This window comes from Acanthopagrus latus, chromosome 20 (assembly GCF_904848185.1).
Source record: "Acanthopagrus latus isolate v.2019 chromosome 20, fAcaLat1.1, whole genome shotgun sequence".
Taxonomy (NCBI): Eukaryota; Metazoa; Chordata; class Actinopteri; order Spariformes; family Sparidae; genus Acanthopagrus; species Acanthopagrus latus.
In genome coordinates, this window is record NC_051058.1 from 14650386 (window position 1) to 14673961 (window position 23576).

The window sequence follows — 23576 nt, forward strand, 5'->3', positions numbered from 1 at the left end:
ATCCTAATAGTTTTAAGAAATAAGCTCCTCCATTATAAACCTGCAGCACATTCAGGCCACTATCCAACACCAACATGATCATACTCTATAGTCCTTTTTCCACTTCACCAATTCTCCTATTCAAATAGTCCAACCTGTTTTCATCCGATCTATCAGTTCAAATGTTATCAGACTACCTGTTCATTTCCATGAGCTCACGTGACTCACTCACCCCTGAATTACATTTAGATGCTGAGCCCGTATCTCCTCACACTCAGTCTGCCGCCGCTGCTCTGGAATCTTTTCACACAAACTTGGATCGGCCTCGTCGAGTTCTGTCAATATGAGCTTGTGTTGCAGCTTGAAATGTATGTTCATTTTCTTCAACGCACTCTTCCTGGTGAGTACTGTGCATAGATTTAATGAATGAATGAGTGAATGAATGAACAAAATGGGTTTTCATGTATATTGTTATCAGGCCTGTTGGTGAGAAGGAACTGCTCCTTCCTTTTTCATATTTTCAGCTACGCTCAGAATTGATATAAGTGAACTGTCAGACTGCAACTGACAATTATTTCATTATTATTTTATCTGCTGATTATTTTTACAATCGATCAGTCGTTTATTCTGTAAGTGTCAAATGATTATGAAAAATGCTCATCTCATCAGTCTAAAACCATAAGATAAAAATATCAGTTTTCTTCCCATCGACTAACCAGTTAATCGCATAACTGTTGCAGTTGTACATTCGCTTAATCACACTACAATGAAGAAACCCCGTCTAAATCTTTTCAGAATACCATGGAACACAACCTACAGTACAAAGCGTGACAGCGACTGTAGTCCCGCTCTCGTGTGATGCTGCTAATGTATGCATGGAAATTCAAAATCAAGACACAGGAGACTGGAAGTAATTTGTGGCATCATTTGAAAGAGAATCACAAAATTAATTTGTCCCCCCAACCGTATCAAACATATTCATATTAGATGGTCTCAGGGGTCTCGGCGGACGGGCTGAGCAGAGGGAGCAGCGCCAGACGTGGAAGATAATCAGTCCGGCTCGTGGACGGATGTAGCAGCGGGGGGTCCTGGGTGAGCAGGAGCGCAGCACGCATTCCCCGAAATAAAATGAATAATTTGGAAAGTCCTGATATTTAATAACTGGTGTGGATAAAAGAGGTAACCCACAGGCATACTGCCTGTGTTTTTTTTAATGGCTATCTATAGAAAACTTGATTTAAAGCAGAAAAGATTAATTTAATTAGTGACACTGGTCAATTTAGAGTTAAAATTCAGCACCAGATTATGTTAAAAGTCTCGTAAATTTGGAACATGTATGAATTTAACACTTGATTTCTGTGTTTATTCTCATTTTGCGCCATTTCAGAGATCAAACCCGTCCACAATATTTACAGCTGGCCTCCTTCTAACTATTATTTTATACCCAGAACCATTTAGTCTGAAGAACAAAGCAAAAAGGGTTCTTCCAGGGACTATTCTCCTCTCTTCTCATCCGTCACTGACCCGAGTGATTTCTAAATAAATGTTTAAGTCATTAAAAAGTGTGGGAGTGTTTTATCAACTCAAACACTGGGTTCTACACAGCCCCCTTGGTGGGTTCACCGGAGAGAGTTCTGTGTTGAACCATTACAACATAGAAAGGTTCTCTGTAGAACCCCTTATGGGGTAACCCTCACAGATGGTTTTAGGTCTAACCCTCTGTGTTGGGTTCTACTAAGAACCGAAAGGGTTCTCCTTTGGGTCCAAGCCCAAGTATCCTATATGGTTCTAGTTAGACCTTTTATTACTCAGAGTGCCGCTGCACACTGGTTGGCAGGCATGAAATCCCCAGCAGAGCACCGGGCTCATTGGGTTTAAGGTCAATTAATTCTCCAGTTGTTAAATGTGTTTTTCAGGCGTCCGGGGTCGCCCTCATCACCATCGGAGCGCTGCAGTACACAACGTACTTGCAGATAGGCATTTTCGCAGGGAGCAGCCTGTCTAAAATAGCGGTAGTCCTCATCGCGGTGGGTGTCACCATCACCCTCGTCTCCCTCATGGGCCATCTCGGGGCATTCTTGAATAATTCTACTATGGTGGCCTGGGTAAGTAACACGATGCTCCCTGATGAGTTTGAGATTGTTTCCTCGTACGTTTGATTAAGAACAAGCCCACGGGAAGATATCATGAGGATGTTAGATGTCAGTGTTTCAACAGATGTTTCAACAGAACATCAAAATGACACATGAGAAGATTAGTGTAAGGTTTTGATTAGTGAGTAACAACTGTGTTTCCTTAAAAGATGTCCCATAGTGTCATATTTGCAAATGATGAAGACACTGTGGTCCATCGTCAGAAACATCCACTAGTTACAAATGCCAAATAATTAACAATATGGCAACCTGGTCACCTGCAACTCCAACAATTGTCCCCTCCACATCCAGATAGGCAAGTCAGGTCATAAAGAAAGTCATAAACATATAAAATGAATGAGATACGACAGGTTTGATCCACTTATTGAGATAGTACACCGCCTACGACACGTACATGTGGATGTGTCCGTGGTGCTGGGGAAATGTAAACTGGGAACATTTTATCTTGGGCGACAGGGCTGAGAAAGATTACACAAGTGGGTTAGCCTTCACATTCATTTGCTAAATATCAGATACACGGGCAAGAGAATATGACTGAAATTGGTGTTTTTGACGTAAGGAGATGCTTTCAAGAGCCATTTCTATCGCACTATATTTAGTCAGGTGGGTTTAATCGTTTCCAAAGTTTTCACAAGAAACGGGTGGAAAAACCTATCCTATGTTCCCTTGTGGCTAAAGACCAACAGAAAATCTTGAGGAAAAATTGACTCCGCAGCCTCATTTGACCGATCTGGAATCCTAAAATCATAGACTAAAGCACTTCAAGTGCTGTGAAGGGAATTCTAAACGGACTGGGGATGTGGGAATCAGCTGCCCTCTCTGCTCACTCTGCCTCCGTCTCCGCCAGTTCATCTGCATCCTGATAGTGATCATCATGTGCGAGGTGGCCACGGGGGCCGTCTTCTACGTGTTCCGCAGCAGGGTGAGACACTGGGAAAAAAAAATTAAGATCAAGGTCAAAACAGCAGCGCTCCTTCGTCATTAAAGATTTCTGTTTGAACCTTATCATCTCCGTAGACTGCTGTGCTTCAGATGAACGGCGCTATCAACGCCAAGGCACGAGGGGTGGTGAGCGACTACAGCCCGGAGAGGAGGCACGCCATCAACAGGATTCAGGAAAAGGTGACAGGCGGAGATTAGTTTGTGTTAATCTGACCATGTGAGCACAACACAACGCTCCTAGATTCTGTAGATCTCTCTACAAAACAACATAAGTCATCAACAGGTATCTCTTTAAGGCCTTTGACATTTTATTTTTTTTTTCCTGGGGACCTCTGGCCCAATTTTTGATACTTGAAATGTTGAATAATTGTGATTTGCTCAGGGTCAGTCAAGATTAGAGACACTGAACAATGTCTCGTATCACTTACATTTCCACAATAGAAGCTTTAAAGGACGGCTTCACAGTTAATCGGTCTTTAATTTGGGGATGTCAATTTGTGAGGGGATTCCTCAGCAACCTGATCATCACAATAAATGTTAGCATTGTACATTTCTGAAAAACGTGGCTATGTTGAAAGTCTGCCCTACTTTACTTTCCAGTTTTCAACTTTATGTTGTGACAGCACTCTGTCTTAGTTCATGTTTTTGGCTTGAAGTCTCGTTGCCACAGAAGAAGCTCGGAAGCTGTCCAGACATCTTGCCAACTGTTGTTGCCACAGCGACACTTGGAAAAAGACCCGCATTGGGATATTTAGTGTTGTCGCTCAATTTCACCTGGAAAATGTTCAACTTCTCACTAAAAACACTTGTTTTTTTTGCCATAAAGACACCTTGAAGATGTCCCGACAGTCACTGGCAGTACCCAGCTTAGTCGGTTGCAATGGGAGGTCGACAGTGGTGCTTCAAACGGTTTCGAACAGTCTCTCGTCAGCTGGTTTACATGTAATAAGATACTTGTAGAAATGTTGATAGGGCAAGAATGAAACCAACTAAAACATCAGACATGTGTGAACCTGTCCTTCGGGTTTAACGGTGCACCGTGTACCTAGAAACCAACACCGTAGGCAAAATCATTGCTTTAGTTTATTCCTCACATGTTGCCACGCACCAGTTCAAGTGCTGCGGTGCAGACGGAGGAGACGACTGGTCCAAGAGCGTGGGCTGGGAAAACCACGAAGCCGTGCCAGACTCCTGCTGCGTGGTGAAGAGTGACGGCTGTGGACAGAACAAGGAGAACGCATACTCAAAGGTCTGCAGGGAAATCTCATTTTGAAGTTTGCAACCGCGGCCAAGGTTGTTTCCTGCAGTATGTTATAAGTGTGTTGTCTCCTCTTCAGGGTTGCATCTCGGCCATCAAACTCTTCCTGCTGAAGAACCTGGTGTGGGTCGGCGCTGTCTGCATCGCCCTGGCAGTCACAGAGGTGAACTGTTCAAAAGAAAATGAAATGTTTGTCTTTGACATTTGTTGCATGTGTTTCTCAGCATGTTTTAGTGTTTTTATTTGAATCAATCACTTTTAAGCGCTCTCCAGTTCCAATGTTAAGAAAATATGAATGCAAGCAAAGGTTAATACAGACATCTGAGAAGTAAGCAGAGGATGGTGTGAATGATAATAAAGCCGTGCGCCTCGGGAAGTGAACTGCAGGATTAATTAAAAGAAAAAAAGTGAGAGACAAGAACCATTTTGACCCGTCCTTGAGTTCATTTGCTGCCAGTAACTCACAACCTTTTTGCCTGTCGCAGGTTTTCGGAGTAGTCGTCGGGGTCTGCTTGTGTCTGGACATAAAGCGAAAAAGCTACGAAAACATCAGCTGATGTGCCGTCGTGCCACACTCGAGATGACTTCCCACATCAGTCACATTGTTCACTGTTTCAAATTACATCAGTTTTATTTGTATTTGTCTGTAAAAAAAAAAAAATGTGACATCAAGATGAAATATGTGGTAGTTCATCTGATAAGATGACAAAAACTGACACGTGCCTTAGTGCCGCTTTCATGCCTGCCAAACGTAACTATTTTACAAGTTGTTTGAATATTTTGGAATCTGTTTTGGTCTATTACAGTCTCAAGATCACTGTGAAAACATTCAATAAATGTGTGATGTATTCTGGCTGTGGTTCAATACACCTGACCTAATATATAAAAAATACAAAAATATTTTGCAAGTGCTGTACTTGAGAACACATTTGAGATACCTTATTTGAATGTTTCCATTGTATGTATCTTTATACCTCCACTCCACATCTCTGGGGTGAATATTGTATTTTTATTCCACTAAATTTGTCTGACAACTGTCATTACCCATTACTGCCAGATCAAAATTACTGATGCCGTTCTGTCCATTGAAACCCAAAATCTCCAGACTAGTTTTTCTTTGTTAATTACCATTTTTTGATGAACGCATGGAGAACGCAATACATGACTTTTTTAGTAGTTCACAAAGGACATGGAAGCTACAAACCATGATGATCTCATCGAATACAACGCATTGCTGTACATTAAATTACCCAACAAAATGTAAATCGGCTTTTGATTTTTTTTTATTATTATTATTATTTATTTATTTTTTTGATACATTTTGTTGGTGACACTTTTTTATATTATCTTCTCTAAGTAAGGTTTTGAACAAAAGTTGTATCTTAAAGGTGTGGTAGCCTGTAGTGCTGCTTGAACTACGACTAGTTGAGCAGTTAACTAAAAAATGTCACTAAATCACTAAAGAAATCTCAAATATCACTAAAGAAAAAATCTGAATTGACATTATTCTTAGCATATTTATATATAAGAACTGATCTGATCGCTTTCGGTGGCGAATTGACGCCGTAAACTACATTTCCCAGAATCCCCTCGAAAGGAAACTCGTCCGGTCTCTAAATCGGTCCGACCGGCGTCAGCACGAAGAGTAACGTGTACGCCAGCGACCCAGAAAACTGACTGAAAACACGAGTTTGTCAGCGACACTGGAACCAAAACCAAAGGTAAAGAAACGGTTTTAATGAAGTTTTATAAACACATACAGCCTCAGGTTTAATATCGCTCTGCTAACGTCACACACGCTAACAACAGCTAGCTTTTAGCCTGTGAACTCAACTGTATGACTTAACAGACTCAAGCTAGCTGGGGGAATAATGTGGTAATATTCAATTGTACAATTTGGAAAGTACAAATTTATTTCACCTGTTAATATAAAAAAGAATATAGATAATGTAGCCAAGTAAGTTAGCCAAAAGAGGTACACATATGCAGAAGTATGTAAAGCTTTTCTCTATCAATATTCTCTCTTCCTGCTTATTTGTTCAGCAGCATGTCAGAGGCTTTGATCCATCGAGTAAAGGAGCTGGAGGCAGAGCTGGAGAAGCTCAAGTCCCAGCTGAAGGAGAGGGGTGGAGCTGGAGAAGACATGGAGCTCACATCCCATGTAAACACAGACTGCCAACCTGATGGTAACACCAGCAACAACACCAGCAGCGGTAAGAAGGGTAAAAAGGCGAGCAAAGAGCGCCCTTTCGACTTCTCTGCCCACCCTCGGCGCCATGTGGCTCTGCGCCTGGCCTACCTGGGATGGGCCTACCAGGGCTTCGCGGTTCAGGAGAACACGGACAACACAGTGGAGGCCAGACTCTTCGAAGCTCTGCTGAAGACGCGGCTGATTCAGGAACGACAGACCTCCAACTACCACCGGTGTGGTCGCACTGATAAAGGAGTCAGCGCTTTCTCCCAAGTGAGTTCATCAAGACCCAGTGTGTCATGGATTGTACTCCAAAATGAAATCTCCACTTCCACTGAGCAAAGTCGTCCCCTCTCCGCAGGTCATAACCATCGACCTGCGCTCCACACAGTTTGGCGGAGGTCTGGGCATCACGCTACCTGAAAGTGTTGATGCCGGCATCAAAAATAAAGCTTCTGCCTCTGAGCTTCCGTATGTGAAGATGCTGAACAGAGTCCTGCCCCAGGACATCAGGATCTTGGACTGGGCGCCAGTAGCGGAGGGTTTCAGTGCACGCTTTGACTGCCAGTCCCGCACGTACCGGTACTACTTCCCCCGAGGATCCTTGGACGTGGCGTTGATGGCAGATGCAGCAAAAAGGTGGGTGAAGACACAACACGACAAATGTCACTGATACTGATGTCACCCCTTAATGTCACAGTTCTGATTTGACGTTCTTTTTTACTTGCACCAGATACGAGGGCACTCACGACTTTCGCAACATCTGTAAAATGGATGTGGGCAACGGGGTGCTGCAGTTTGAGAGGACCATCCTGTCGGCATCAGTCAAGTCTCTGCAACCTCAGCAGATCTCCAGCACAGACCAGTATGAGCTCTTCGTGTTTGAGATTAAAGGGCTGGCCTTCCTTTACCACCAGGTACCAAGAGACAGTGTGCTCAGCAATCCTTAGCCATTGTATCCTTATAAAGCCCTTGTTAATGTGAACCTTTCAATAATAAAAAGGCAAGTTAACTTACTGCAGTGAATTCCTGTTGTGTCATGCTGCAGGTACGTTGTATGATGGCGCTGCTTCTCCTCATAGGGCAGAAACTAGAAGCCCCGGAGATAATTAATCAGCTCCTGGATGTTCAGAGTAACCCCAGGAAGCCTCAATACAGGTGAGACAAACTGAACTAAATCAGAAATCATGACAGCAATACAGCTGAACTACAGTTGCATCAGTATGGATCTGCGTTGAACACGTCTCCTCCTGTCTGTAGCATGGCAGTAGACTACCCGCTTGTGCTGTACGACTGCCACTTTGAAGGTTTGAGCTGGAAGCAGGACAGCGAAGAGGTGAATTACGTCCTGTCTGTGCTACAGCAACACTGGACCCAGAGTGCCGTCAAGACCCACGTCATCCACGGGATGATCCAGGGTTTGGAGGCCATAGGTGAGATGTTCAGTGAGATCAACAGACTGACATTTGGAATGACAGGCTTCAGTTTTATCATGAGATTTTGAAATACACCTTTGCAGACTGAGAAAACAATTCAGGCCATGCCAATATCCAAATATAGACCATTGATATTGAGGACCACAGTTGCCACAGATATCAACAGTTAAAAAAATAAAAACAGCTAATGGATTCTAAATAATACATTAAATAATTAACAATTAAATGCACAATGTTTCCTGTTACTCTTTGCCTGTCCTATCAAATAAAATTATGTTTTACTGTTAACACAATAATTTATGAATCCAGAAATAACTAGGCTAATTTATAAAGTCATTTATTATTAGATATTGTAATGGTCAATTAAAAAAAAAACAGGAATTCTGAAAAGGTTTTCAAAAAATACTTTATTGTTTGTTTTTATCACAAAGAATCAACTCAGGGAAGGATAGTCTGAGGACCATCCTGCTAGCATGTGTTTTTATTACTCTCGATCATAATTCTTTAATTTTGGAGCATTTTAGCCTCCTTTTTTAAAGCACTGCTCCACCTTTTCCTCTTGTTTTCCTACACTTTCATATTTGCTCCACACTGCTCAGCACTGCACCCTCTGACTGAGCATTGTTTCATTGTGAGTGATGACAGACGGGTATATTTTTAACACTTCGCAGACCACTGGGATTTCAGTCCGGGCCAGTGAGTTCTGTGATCGCCAAATTCAAAGTGTAAAGTTAGCTCTTATCAAATTCATTCTTGTTGACGGACTGCCTTCTGACACAAACTCCGGATTTAAAATATAGAGATAAAACTGACTAAACTCTATACTGTTATTGGCAGGACTGGCGTGGATGACTCCGCAATGAGCGATAGTTTTAGCCAAACAGAGTGCTCTATGTGAACACCAAAACAGTGCACCATTATGCAGCCTCCAGAGAATTATCCATTAAATCATTTGGTTATAGACTGCTTCAACATCAGCGTCAATACTGAAGAATTGGTATAAAGTGTTTCTGTTCTCTCCATTGTCAGGTGGAGTCTCCTCCGACCATTGCTGGCTGGTAGAAGGCAGCAGGCAGAAGAACTACCGACCCCTGCTGGAGCGTCCGTGCTGCGAGAGCCTGGAGTCCAGGATAAACCATTTTGTCAAAAGAGGCAGACTGGAGCGGGAGGAAGGGGAGAACGGGGGAGAAGCGGTCCACAGGGGGAAAAGGTCCAAACATTCCCACAATTCCCTCAGTCTGCCTGTTTCTGCAGAGACGTCGTCTTCAGAACAAAGTACAAATCAGAAGGCAGAGGACTGATATTTTCCCACAGGAGAAAATGGACTGGACAAAGTGAATTTTGTTGTAATTTTTTGTTCATTGTTTTTACATTTTATTTCAGGAAACAAAAGAATAGATTTATCTTTGTTTCAAGATAACAGTGTATTTTCTTTTTCGATTCAAGCAAATGTCTGTTTTGCTTTGGATTAAACACGTTTTAGAGAAAGTGTGCGTCCCTCAGATTGGTTTACAATAGATTCTGAAGAGGGTCGTCTGCCTGAAGAGCTCTTTTTGGAAGTGGCTTTAAGAATATTTTAATCTTAATACTTATGAACAAAGAGTAAAAATTTGAATGTAGGACTGTGACTGCTGGCAAAGTATTTCCATATTGTAGTTTTGCTACTATATAAAAAAAAAAAAAAACATGGGGAGTGAAATTATGAGATGAAAAGTCATGATTGTGAGGTAGAGTCAAAATGATGAGATAAATGATAATAGATAATCATAAAAATCACAATTAGGATATAGAAAAATGGTAAACGATTAAATTAAAAGTCAGAATTATTAAATAGAAATTGAGAAGTAGAAATCAGAATTGTGAGGGAAAAAATCAAAATAATAAAATTTCAAAAGTCATAATGATGAGATAAATGAAAATCAGATTTTAAAAAATCATCATTAGGAGATAAATTTAGGAAATAGAAAGCCATAATCATAACATTAAAAAGTCTAAACTATTAGATGAGTTATTATGAGATAAAAAGTCAATATTAGAGAGAATATCAAAATGATTTTGACTTTTGAACTCAGATTTCTCAATTCTTATTTTGGCTTTTTACCTAATAATTTTGATTGACCGTGGGGATATTTTCTAATCAAGGTATGCGGCTCCCATATTAACTTCCACTCGAGTAAAATAACTGAGTTACTGAACTCTTCCACCACCTCAAGTTGAATGAAACGTCGAAACACCGAGGCGGAACTCAAATCAAGTACGAGGGCATGTCGGATGAATTCTGAGGTGGCGCTTGTCAAGCTAAGCAGCTTGGTCGCTAGCTGTCAGCAGAGTACAAGTCAGAGTTGCGGGCAGCGACGCTGAGCTCCACGGCTCTTCCCCGACCTCTTCACCTGACTGCACATTTGACAGGACGGAGTTAAAATGTCTGCCTGCTCGTGTGGCCGCGTGTCTGTGGTCGCTCTCACCTGAGCGAGACAGGTGCTAACTGTTAGCCTGTTAGCAGCCCGGGTTGTTTACTGCACCAGCCGCCTCCACTGCGGCTCTGCACGGATTTCCACTGTACGCTCTGCTGATTTGAGGAGTATCACGAGGTAAAGAGAAAAAAAAAAGAATCACGAACAGGTGTATGTTTAGGTAACAGTAACTAAAGTTTGTTTTAGAAGCAGTCACTCTCTTTCTCTCTCTATCTGGCTTCTTCTGCGTGAGTTTATTCCAACGCTGAGGACCTATTAAGCCCGGAGTTTGTCATGGCGCTGAGTCAAGAATAACTTCGGGGCTGACAGTCCGGTCTGTAGCACTAGTTTGACTCCATAGTTGGCAGCTGAGCCGAGTAGTAAACACACAGAGTGCAGCTCTGCAGCTCCACAGCAGGGGGCGTGTTGGTGAACCTCCTGAGAGGATGACTGGGAAGGATTTTAAACTCAGGACAAACACATCAACATACTGACTCTACTTCATTAAGATTGGACTATTTCCCTGTTTATCATATCAGTTTACTGACACTGTTGTGTGCGTGGATTTAAAGCATATAACATAATATGTATAGTTTATGTATATCATATTTATATTCTCAGCTTTAGTTACTTTTTGTGTGTTTTTGCACAACATTTCCTTGTTTTTTTGTAGTCCTAACCTAGACTGATGTGTCAAGTCTGGCCTGTAGACGATGCCAATAACAATCTTTTATTGCCGTTGTTGTTTATTCCCCCTCTTGCGGCAGGGAAACAGAGAAATCTCCAGTATTACTAGTATAGCCGACATCTCTTAAACTCCTTCAGCCCTTCATCACACTGTTTTAGAAAGAGCTCAGATTATATTGTATAAGAAGGTCAACAAGGCAAACATCAGACAAAACCAACATTTGGCTACGATTAAAAGATTTGAAAGTCAAAATGATGAGATAGACGTCCGTAATTATGAGACAAATCATAATTAGGAAATGGAAAGTCAGATTTTGAAAGTCATAATTATGAATTAAAGAATCAAAATGATGAAATGCATGATAATTGAGATTGCATGAAAAAAAATGTGGTGTTAAACAACATATGAATTCTGAGATTAAAGAGTCAAAATAACTGACCTGTATTGTACAAATTCATGAAGGAACATTTAATAAAACCTTCTTTTACGTGAAAAGTCCTCTTTTAGCTCACTAGACAAGCACCTACTCAGTGACAAGAATTTTCTGGTACTTAATAAGTCTGATGTGAGGATGTCTCGAGCCAATACCGAATTAAAAGACAGAGAAGAAAAAACGCTTTTGCTATTGATTAATGTCATCGTGATTCTGCTTCCCTGATGGCAGTCAACGAGGCCTTGGAAACTTTATTTTATGCCGCCGAAGTTGTATTCGGTCCTGATTAGTTTTTATGAGTCACCAGTCAGGATGGGGCCCATAAAAGATTTTGTCACTGTTTGTGATTGAAAAACACTTTTCATTATTGGTATTATCGTAAATATCCTCCCATGAATTACTTGTAAAAGCTGTCTAGGTCACTGACGCGCATTCCCATATTGGCCTCTCGATTTATTTTTAATTGTACAAGCCTGTCAGCGTGGCACACAAACAAGTTCAACTGGATGTGTGGAAATACTGCGTATCCCAAACAAAAGGAAAATGAGGTTACCACCATTTATTTATCTTTTTATTTTTGTGGCAGGACTGTAATTTATGGTCACTTATTTAAGATTGTTTAAGTTTTGTTTTTCACAAAAAGTTCAAGTGTGTTTTACTGCAATTTTTAGAGTTTTTAAAGAATATTTTGATGAATGTCATCATTCACAATTATGTTGGACAGGGTAGACGTGACATGAAATTGTCATATGATTCCGAGCTACGTCAACATGAACCATAACAGTATTAATACATTATTAATGTTGCTTGGATGTGTCTTTCTGTGTCTTTTCTTTCAGATGTTCCTGGTGGGGCTGACGGGAGGTATCTCCTCAGGGAAAAGCACGGTGTCTTCAATGCTGCGGGAGCTCGGCTGCCCTATTATTGATGCTGATGTTGTGGCCAGGAAAGGTTGGTGAATATCTCGGATACACAGCGTCCGTCTCTGATGTGGGAATTGTGATTGAAATGCCCGACAACACTGACAGAACTGCGCCTGGTGTAATAACGTCGATATCGCAATGGACGTAAGGAGGTTGGGCCTGTAGGAGATTCATTAAGACAAACGCTCGTAGAGAGAGCATGAATCATGGCGGCTGTCTCTGGCTGACTGCAGGGAGGATTCTTAAGTTATGTGGCGATGATGCAAAGGTCACAGAACTGTGTTAATCGTGCACAGCTGCATGTAAGAGGACTTCGAAAATTGTTGATTTAAATTCACTCAGGTGGGCGATGATTGTCACAAAATGTATAGAAATAGTTCCATTGTTTTGGTACCATGCAGACCTGAGCTCAATCATGTTAAAGGGCTAATTAAAGCTGGGATATCGTGAAAAATACTAAATATTTCCGCTTTTTTTATGGCATTAGTCGCAGAGCCCCACACACGTGCCTATTCCCGCATCGTCTACCACTTCGGGCCGGAGATCCTGCTCGAGAACGGGGAGATCGACCGGCAGAAGCTGGGCCAGCTCATCTTCGCCAACGAGGAGAAGAGGAAGCTGCTGAACTCCATCACCCACCCGGAGATCCATAAAGCGATGCTGAAAGAGATCCTGTACTACTTTCTCAGAGGTGAGAGAAGGGACGTGGGTTTGGCTCAGTTATCAGAGAAAGGGAAGATGATTTACGGAAAGAGAGCGAAGGCTGTTTTGCAGCGCTGCAGTGAGCTTTACTTTATCGGCCAGGAGGTGAAGGTAACTGAGATAAGGTCGGCAGTTTTCGCTGCTCACTCCCACTCACTTCACTTTCCTCAACATCATAAGATGGCTCAACTGCCTTAAAATAGACTTCTCATATACATATTGTTGTATGTTGTTAAAAAGTAATTTAATCATGTTATCACTGGTATTTTCACAACGCTGAAAGTGTTAATGAGTGTTAATGTGTTGAAGCTAATTCATTCTGTTTCACAGTACCTCCTCTCCTCTCCTTCTTCGCTGTACTTAGGTTACCGCTATGTGGTGCTGGATGTTCCACTTCTCTTTGAAACCAGACGACTCACTCAGTTTCTCAACCACACTGTAGTAGTTTACTGGTAAGACCACTTTTCTCCATTTTTCCCTATTCCTTTACAGTTTTACTTTCAGATTGTTTGTTTGTTTGTTTGTTTACAGGTTTCATATTTTAAATTATTAAATATTTGGATGATTTTTTTGGGGGGGGGGGGTTGACAGAAACAGGCCATTAAGACCAGTTTTGTGAATTATCGGTTACCTCTGTCCGTCTGTCTCGCTCTGTGCCTTATTAGCGTGACTCACCGCCTCTGGATTTTTTAACAAGGCGCCCCGGCTGCGCCATAAATAACCTCCATTGTCTCTTCCTTTCCAGTGACCCTGCCACTCAGCTATCGCGCTTGATGCAGAGGGACGGCCTGACCCAAGAGCAGGCCGAGCAGCGCGTGGCCGCACAGATGCCGCTCAATGAGAAGCGCGGCTTGGCCAGTCACGTTATCGAGAACTCAGGCAGCCGAGAGGACACCCACCGGCAGGTCCTGCGGTTGCACACAAAGCTGGAGGACTCCATGGACTTCCTCTTAGTTAGAGTCATTGCCATTGCAGCCACTACAGGTCTGGGAGGGATACTGCTGTATGCAGCCAAGATACTTTTGTCCTAACAGAGGAGAGATGGGGGGAGGGTTCGTGGTCCAGGATGTGGTCAAATATGAGGGTGTGAATAGAAGCAGGTGAAGGCACGTCAGGGGTACTGGTGCAGTTCACTGTGAGATTAGTTTCACAGCACCCAGCGCTACAGCTCTGAGGTGTGACAGGCTCTGTTTGCAGTTAACACTGACTTACTTTATTGACACAACGTGCACTGACAAACATGGTTTGGTTTGAAGGGTTTCTATGTGCAATTTCAGTTGGTTTTTACTCCAAGACACTAAAAATAACATGCAGTCCCTTAGAGGCTCAGTCGCTTTACAAGCTCGCTGATGCTCTCAACAGTGATGAAACTCACAACTAACGGCAGTAAATGTAAAAGGCAGAATTGTACAAACTGAAGAGATTTTATTTTGTTACACTTAATACAGCTATCCAAATGAGACATTCTGGGTGATTTGTATAGACTGTAAATCTCAACACCAGACAGTAGAAAGAGCAAATGGAGTAGTAAAAGGCTGTTCATTCTTAACAACTATAGATTTGGATTTTGTCATCTAATGGCACGAACTGATGATTTTTAGTTCAGTATGTCAAAACTATACTACAGAAGAAGATGAGGGCTTCTGTGAAAAATGTATTTGAGTTTTGACAGGTTTTTCTTTCCTCAGAATTCTTTAACAACGTCAGAACTGAAATAAAGTTTTCACCGTGGCCTTGACCCTCTTCCGTACTGTCCCCAGTCTAGAATATATTTTAAAATTTAAAAATGCTGTTTAGGGATCGGACACCTACTGATTGTATGTTGATGCCCCTCATGATGAAGATTAATGACAGAATGTATTTGACAATCCATATTTAATGGGAACAGTGTGAATCTACACAAATTAACAGACTTTATATTTATCACTGTATTTTCTTATACTACACAGCTGTCCTCTGTAAATACTAAATCTGTGATTTCCTTTTTTGTTTGTTTGTTTCCTGTGCAGTGCGCACCCTCAACTTGTAACTAAAACACAGCATTTGTAACATTAGCTGCTTGAATGAAATATAAATGATCCAATACTACTGTTTTAAAGTAACAGCTGTCAGATGGTGGTCAGTTTTTCAATCCCCCTCCTCTGAAAACTGTGTTTAGAGACTCCAAAATCACTGGGTCCTACATTTCCCATAATGCAACTCAGCAGTGTAGCTACAATTCCCCACCTGGGAAATGCCAAATTGTTGATTTAAAACAAAGAAACAAAAAAAAACACACCTCCAGATTGTGATGCAGGCTGAAGTCTCAAGCCCAGAATAAGATAACCCAGATGACATCACTATGACATCATCTGGGTTATTTCCTCTGATTTTAAGAGAGCTCCCTTTGGAGCCACGTAAGACATTACACAACTGTTTCAAAGAGTCCAGTTGAGAAGTGTGAAATCACTGGCTGCACCTAACAGTTATTTCCATTGTTTAATTTGCTGATTAATTTAGCGATTCATTGATTTTTCTTTCTAGAAAGTAGTGAAAAACAGCTTTTTTTTTCTTTGTGCTTAAAAATGACCTCAAACAATCATTCTAATATAAAAATAGTTGCAGCATAATTCTAGCTGAACAAATTGATTAACTGGCTAATCCTTGCTGCTCTAGCCAACATAATAATGACTACAAATCACGTAGCAAATACTGAGATGCATCAAGTTAGAGAGAAACATTGACACCGATGTTCTCAGATGCTACAAGAAAGTGTGTGGTCAACAGGACTTCAGGTCTCAAGAACATAACGAACATCCATTAATGGTCAGTTACGATGTCCTTGCTCTCGTCCACATCAGAGCTTGGGCATGAAATTTCAGGCCCACAGGCAGGCGTGGTGACATCATCCTGGCACCGAGGTCCCACTAGCCTGCGTGGCTCACTTGGCTCCGTCTGAAGCCCCCACTGGTCTGCTCCATGTTTTTGTCAAGCCACCGCTGAATTAATGCAAAGTGACTCGGTGGCCGCGGTGGGCGGGGAGCAGTCAACCAAGGCTGCATGGCTACATACATTATATACAAAATCACAGCCGCAAACAGCATGTGATCTTTGATGGAGAAAGTCAGCATAATGCACACAATCCAGCGTTGTCTGTCAAGTCGGAGCCGTGATGAAGAAACTGGTCTATTCTTAGGTTGCCACATTTTAAAACCTGGCTGCTCTGCGTGATCCAGGCGGGTAACATGCTTTACTGGGCAGCCAGCTGTTCAGCAGAGATTTTCAAGTGTGCCTCTTCTCAGTCTCCTTCTCAGACACAGACAGAGGCCAGATGCAGTGCATGGAAGGGAAGACTATATCTGTACCAGCAAGTGTGAATGCCCCAGGCAGGCAGCGGTGGCAAAGCGTCTCAGTCTGAATATAAATTGGTTTTAATTCTGAAGGTGTCAAGCTAAAAGGTGAAAATCTTGGGCTGCCTTGTTACACTTTGTGAAAGTGCACAGTTGCAGGCACAACCCGCCGCTTTATTGTGTGTTGTGGGTCCTCTCCGGGAGCAGAGCAAATAATTTTCGGATGGCAGGGGGTAAAGACTTCTATAATCTCGCCATCATGTTCAGAGAGTTGGCCCACGGCACCGCAGTGTGTCGACATTTTGGAATCTCCTGTCTGAGTGGTTTTTCATCATTTCTCCCACCCACTGCCGTCAGGCAAGGTAGAACAGCTCGGGCAAAGGTGAAACTAAATAAATAGCTTCCCACCAAACTCTGACACAACTTTGGATAATTGATAAGTCAGAATTAATTTTCAGCAGCTACTGAATGTCAGTCTTGTTATGGCTTTTGAATTGCTGATTCAGTGGGCTGAGTTTTCATCACCACAATGTAGCACACGCTGTCACATAGGTTAATAGACGTTGTGCCGTTTTAATTTTAAGTGTCAAAACATTCGCAGTTGTAGACACATTCTAGTGTGTGTGTGTGTATGCGTATTTGGAGGAGAGTGACTGGTGTGTATTCAAGCGCAGTGATATGATCCGCAATCAAGTTCGGATCTGAAAGTTCACCCAAAAAATGAAAACGCAGTCATTATCCACTCTCCGCAATGCCGTATTGTTATACGAAACTTCAACCGACATTCCACCGACATTGGAGTGAGTGGATTTTAATTTTTGAGTGAACTTTTCCTTTAAACCCTCCCCCCTTTTTTTCCACATTTCACTTATTTGACCAATCTGACCTTCTCTTTGGACTGCGTGTTTCCTCGCAGTCCTGTTTTGTTGCAGCTGTTGGAACACGACAGTTTGCACGTCAGTGATTCTCGGCGCCACCTGACCTTTTCTCCACCCAACTACAACCTGAACAACAGTCTAATCAGCCAAACAGAGTGGAAGCACCTGCAGCTGATAACCAAAAACATACTCAGTGATTACTTTTCACACTAAACACATAGTCTGCGTCAGCCAGTACATTTCTACGCCCTGTGCGTATCCTTTTAATAGAACACATTTTGACATGTCACAGTTGGAAAAGCCTGCGTTTAAACAGTAAAGTTAATGACGGCTGAATTCTATTTAGCTGCTTCCTTTTTTCAGTTTTCCGGTTTGGGGTGGAGTCACAGTGTAAAAATACTTAAGTGCAAGTAAATGTCTTGCATACAGAATCATACCCAAGAAAAAAAGTACATATGTATTTTCAGCAAAGTAACAATATTATGTTGAAATGCCACCATGTAGAGTTATTTACACAGTATAATTGTCAACAGTAATGCAATTATGTGTAAGCAGCACTCGTTCGCTGTCTAGGAAATATCAAAGCACCAGTGAATGAGGCATATCGTGAAAGACAAAACTCATGAAATGTTTCTCCCCTGTAACATTTTGGGTATCAAAAGATTGAATTTATTCAGCAGTTAAAGCAACTGCAAGGAACTTAACTTTTTGGTGACTCTGGCGGCCCCTGTGGTCAACAGATGAAAGTGTAGTCTGTATAGGACCGTAAAGTTGCATCACAGGTCTACAGAGTGGCTTCTGTCCTCAGGCTGTGAGACTCCTCAACTCATCTGCTATGAGAATAGTTAAAATTTTATGACTTATCCAACCCGGAGACATCTGAATCTGACCTGTTGACTGGCATTAAGAATGAGCTTGATCTTACATAGAATTAACAAGTATTCTCGCTGATGGTCTTGGTTGTTCATGTAGGTCATACTACTGGGTTATCTAATTTTGGGCTTGATAATTACGAAACAGTCTCAATTTAATACTGATGCCTCTCTGTATTAAATTCAGACCGTTTCATGATCAGTCAGAAGTTCCCTGTTGCACATTTAGCATGAGACTCAACAAGTTATTGACTGATTATGAGCCCTTCTTGAAGACAAAATGTTGATGAAGGTTCTGATCACTTTTGATAAAGCACAAGCTGACAAAAGAAACAGCGATGGAGGAAACCCACACAGCCACTGGTGTGCCCACTCCCACTCAGCACAACAGGTCACAGATGCGGCTCGACACCGAACGGTTAGAAGACACTGGCCCGGGCGACTGCAACCACTGTAGTGCTCTTGAACTCTGGCTTCTGGTGTCACGCTGAGGAAGGGGCACTCGGAGCAGCACCGTAGCGTAGCCCGTTGTCAGGCTGCATCCATGAGACTGCGGTGAGGTGAAGAGACAGGCAACACGCCAGCAGAGCGTCCCCGGCCACATGACTCAACCTGTCCCTACGTGTTAGCCCCGGCTCAGTCAGGGCCATGAGGGAACAAGGACGATGGTATTGAGTCACCGACACACTGGACAGTCCCCAGATCAAGCACGACGACGGGGATAAAAGTGGGCAATGCATGTTGTCATGTTCTCCCGAGGAGTGCTAGGACACGGGATAATGCGCCCACGCACACATGATTTACTATAATCCAAGATGCTATCATTTTGTTCATGTGTGTCTTTCCTAGATCATAGACTGTTGTAGCGCAGCCATTAGTTTGAGGAACAGCTCCTACATTGTAATTAGTTTAAATGAGTATGTTGCTGTACTCCCAGCAGTTGAAGTCCAAAATTATTCCAAGCTTTGTTCTTCTTTGCTTCAATCTTTTTACTCAACAACATCGCTGTAATCAACAAAGTGAGACAAAATCTATATTTTTAATACATTCCCCAAGAACCACTCTGTTTAATATGGATACGACGGGCTGAAGTAACAAGAATTAAATGATAAAAATGGAGGTGGTGAAAGTGCCTGTGGAATAAAAATGGGATTGATAAGTTATCAAGCGATTTGATTAAAAACGTTGTGGTACGACGACAATGTTGTTATTACGTTCATCATTCATCATTCACAACACAGAAAACATCATTCATCAGGCGGTGAAAGTAGCAGAAATTGATTGACACAAATGCACATATTTTCAAGTGGTCAAATGTAATGTAACTTGATTCGAAAACTAAAGTGATAACCTGCTGTTGACTTGATAAACCTGACTGACATTTTATTTCAAACAATATTTCTCTGGTAATCGACTTTTTAATTTCCGCTCGACACTCATTATTGCAGATCCCGCTGCTTTTCTTGAAAGTCCTGCCCTGCTCTGCCTGTGATTGGTTGCCTTCGTTGGTTAAGTAATCAGTACCAGAATATGACAAAGACTACGTTAACAGTTGGAGCCTAGCAAAAACTTGATTATGCCCTTGCTTGTAAAAACAACCTGTCGCTGTGCCGATACAGCAGATTATGATTAGTAGTCCCCCCAGTAAACACACCAACCTCTTTAGCATTTCAGTTCCACCGTCTGGCATCTGTTGTTTATCGAAGTATACACAATGTATGACTTGATGTAGAGCTATTACATTAGTTGTAATGGAATGAAAAGACTCTCATGTTATCTTTAATTTTTTATATTTTATCTTGTATTGATTTTCTTGAAATTCTTTATATTCTTGATCATTTGAATGTTGATGGGGATGGGAGAGTTAGGGAGCTGTCTTGTCGTCATTTTTTTTTTTTGTTCAAAGTTGAAAATAGAAATAAATTATTTCCCAGAAAATGCAAAAAAGTCGGCCTACACAGGGTCAAACATTTGCACGTTGTGTAACTGTCTGGTGAATCATATCAAATTTGAAGCATTAGCAGTATGACTTACACCTAAAAAATAAACAAAAAACACTGCACTGCTGATCACGACTGCACCGCCCCTCTGGCTTTTCCTACAATTCTGCCACAAAGCTGAGAAAAAATTGATGAGGAAGCAGCAGAAAGCGATGAAAGCATTGTCCCTTTCACAATGCAAGCAGGATTTAAGGTCTTACAAAGACTCCCTGCTCCTCCTCTGTAATCATACCTTTTATCGTATTCATAGAGATTTTGAGGACATATTCTAAACCAAGTTTCCATGTGAACAGAACACCTCCGTATCCAGGCATGAAAGGACTGTTGATGATAAAATCTTAGTTTTGATTGAAAAATGTATCCCCATGGTAAGCCATAATTATGTGGTAAACATTTATGTACCTTATGATTTAATTTTTTTTATGTCTTCATGATGACCTTTAATCTTAAAATCTCAATTTTTTATCTCATATTTAAGATTTATTATCTTATACTTGTGATTTTTTTCTCACAATCTCATAATTTCATGTATTTCCCTATATATCTAATATATATCTCACAATTTCTTTAAATTTCTCATACATTTTATTTTTTCTTATTTTTTTTTTTACATTTTTAATCTAATAATTATGACTTTTATCTTGACTTTATTGACTATAAACTATTATTAACGTGATTTTTCTTGATATTACAGTCATCAAAAATGTCAGCACGGTGCCAGTAGAATGCTGTATTTCAGATCGTAACCTGGAGGAGGAGTTCAGCCACTATACACATGATATGCACACAGGCTTGTGGTGACCCTGAGACAACAGGTCTGCAGAGGATGGCAGAGCAGCTGGAACATCTTTGTTCACTGTCAGTGGTTATTGACAGGCAGACAGTGTCGAAGAGACAAGGATTTTTTAGCCACGGGCTACAGGGACAGCAGTGTCAGTCCGCTGGTCTGTCCGACAGAAACATCTCAAAAACTTCTTGATGGATTCCCAATAAATTTTGTGCAATCACAGTGACTTTGATAACCCCTTGACTTTTTGCAGCGCCACGAGCAGGATGACATTTGGGCTCGAGTGAAGTATCTTGACAAATATCGGACCGGAAAAGAATGCACGTGGAAGAAGTTACCCTTTCTGAGTCTGAGGCGCTTGTTCTTCACTTATTATTCTCTTCCTTCGCCTTTTAGAGGCAGGTATCGTACTTTTTACTCCACTACACGTATTTGGTAACTTTAGTTAGTAGTTACTTTACATCAGAGGCAAATGAAGAAATTTTGAATCAATTTATTTTATCTTCAAGCATTCCGATAACCAGAAAAAACCTGAACATCTGATCTGGTAGTTGACGAGGCCTGTGCTCTTCATGCTTAAGTACCTTTTTGCCAGAAAATGACCTTTGCCGAAGTACATTTTTGATGAAATGTATGTAAATGTATGTATGTTGTAATCCCAGTGTTTTTTCTTTATGTCATCTTATTTCCTGTTTTTTATGTTGAAATTGTGCCCCTCATGTTTCATATCTCGCTTTTCAGTTCCTCCAGTGTGTTTTTCCACTGTTTTTCCGTTCCTTCTCTCACCGGTCCTTTTCCCTCCTCACTCCGCCTGTACCCCGATCGCCTCAATAATGTGTGTGCGTATGCAGTGTTTGCTCTCCCCCATGTCCTTGTCAGTTTGTTCCACCTTCCTCCTTGTTCTTCTGTGTTCCCCCGTGATGCCACCCTGTGTTGTCCACCAGTATCTCCTCCAGTGTTTTTTGCTTTTTGTTGTTTTCCTGTAAACGGGCCCAGTCTCAGACCCACTTTCCGGCTTTCTAGTCAGTTGCACTAATGGGCCTGATGCTCCATTAATAATGCCAAAACCAGAACGTTGTCCCTGCACCAGCGCGTTAACATTATCATTGTGAGCGTGTTAGCAAAGCACGGCCGCTCTCGTGTTTTGTGCTCGAGCAGGCGTGTGCTCGCTGTTCGTGCCGTAGGAGGTTAAAACCAACGCAACGTCTTAAGTGCAGGCTCTCACCGGTTAAACCATGTGTGCATGTGAGTGCAGGAAGGTGGCTGTGCAATTTGTGGGAGGAAATGTGCATGAGCACGAAGCCCAATTTGGTTCGACGATTGCAGCATCTATCTCTAATTTGGATCTCCCCTGGTGAGTTAAGTGGGGACGCTGAAGATAACAACACCAAGGGCTCATTAACGTCACTTCAGACATTTCAGAGGAGCTACTCTCTGCGAGCCTGGTGTTCTCCTGTCTTGTTTGGACTCAAGACACATGCAGGAACACGCGTGCATGCTGACCCGTACACTGACCCAAACACGCACACACACACACACACACACACTCTGCAGTTGCCTGATAAGTCTCACGCCTCACCAATTGGCCCCTGCAAATGTCAAGCTGAAGCCATCTCGGTTTACTGATAGGGAGTGGGCGGGTGTGAGTGAGTGAATGAATCAAAATTTCCTTCAGTTACGTGTGCAACACGCTGGAGATTACCTAAATTAAAAACAAGTCCGCAGTAGAGGCATAATCTTTCAAAATCCCTCTACTTAGACGTGATGAAAAGAGGTACAGTAGAAAATCTCAAAATATCCCCACAGCCGACCGTCCAAGAGCCGCAGCTTACGTCAACAAAAAAGCAGCTTACAGCGCTTCTCACAGGAATACTTATCTCCAAAACCCCGGACCTGCTTAAAGTCAGGGAGAAGATGAGATGAAATGTGGAGTCAAAGGTTCAAGCGTTGCACAGTCCAGATGTAGTTTCATCGCAAATTAAAAAACACCGGCCCCCGGAGTGTCCTGTTGGGTATGTTGTCCCCATCAACACCGCGCACACACACACACACACACACACACACCCCCAAGGAGAGGTTTGTGTCACTTTTACGCGAGCACAATAGCCGGAGCGGGGGGATCACCCAGTTTTGCAGGATGAGGCGAAGACGGTGCGTGCCTATTGTGTAATGTGTGTTTCTGTGCAGATCATTTCGGGTTACCCCTGCTGCCAGTGTGACTCTGACCTCAATAAATGGCTCATGAAAGAAGGGATGGATGGCTAAACAGGGGAATCCGTTGAATCTGTTGTGAGGTGATGTTTAGTGTTGTTTGATGGCCGATTAAAGATGTTATGTAAAAAAAAGAAAAAAAAAAGAAAAAAAAAGGCTGCCTTACGAACGAATTCAGGTGCACTTCAGTTTCACTCTCTTCACTCCGCTGTCGAACTTCTGGCGGAATCCTCCAGCGTTTTTATATATATATATATATAAGAATGAATTTGTGTCTTCCTCCCCGGGGATTTAAGGAAAAGTACAGATGTTGCACACTCCCGGGGCAACATTCAGTTCCA

At 42.0% G+C, this 23576-nt stretch overlaps 3 protein-coding genes across 5 annotated transcripts; all 3 read left to right on the forward strand.

The window, feature by feature from the left end:
* Positions 1-322: 322 nt before the first annotated feature.
* Positions 323-5320, forward strand: LOC119009935 (CD63 antigen-like). The gene is made up of 7 exons (XM_037081681.1): positions 323-379; positions 1896-2084; positions 2980-3054; positions 3150-3254; positions 4186-4323; positions 4412-4495; positions 4818-5320. Exons 1-7 carry the CDS (start codon positions 323-325, stop codon positions 4887-4889), a joined length of 720 nt encoding a protein of 239 aa, XP_036937576.1. The 3' UTR covers positions 4890-5320.
* Positions 5321-5903: 583 nt separating this feature from the next.
* Positions 5904-9447, forward strand: pus3 (pseudouridylate synthase 3). 3 transcript variants are annotated; one of them, XM_037081457.1, is made up of 7 exons: positions 5904-6053; positions 6376-6796; positions 6885-7162; positions 7257-7440; positions 7572-7681; positions 7784-7956; positions 8989-9260. In XM_037081457.1, exons 2-7 carry the CDS (start codon positions 6380-6382, stop codon positions 9258-9260), a joined length of 1434 nt encoding a protein of 477 aa, XP_036937352.1. In that variant the 5' UTR covers positions 5904-6053; positions 6376-6379. The 3 variants fall into 3 exon arrangements, with proteins under 3 accessions (XP_036937352.1, XP_036937353.1, XP_036937354.1); XM_037081458.1 differs by having other exon boundaries at positions 6379-6796; XM_037081459.1 differs by lacking the exon at positions 5904-6053 and having other exon boundaries at positions 6380-6796; positions 8989-9447.
* Positions 9448-10209: 762 nt separating this feature from the next.
* On the forward strand, positions 10210-15262 carry dcakd (dephospho-CoA kinase domain containing). Its single transcript, XM_037082231.1, has 5 exons — positions 10210-10550; positions 12373-12484; positions 12944-13147; positions 13523-13610; positions 13904-15262. The coding sequence occupies exons 2-5, from the start codon at positions 12373-12375 to the stop codon at positions 14187-14189; spliced, it is 690 nt and encodes a 229-aa protein (XP_036938126.1). The 5' UTR covers positions 10210-10550; the 3' UTR covers positions 14190-15262.
* Positions 15263-23576: the final 8314 nt, after the last annotated feature.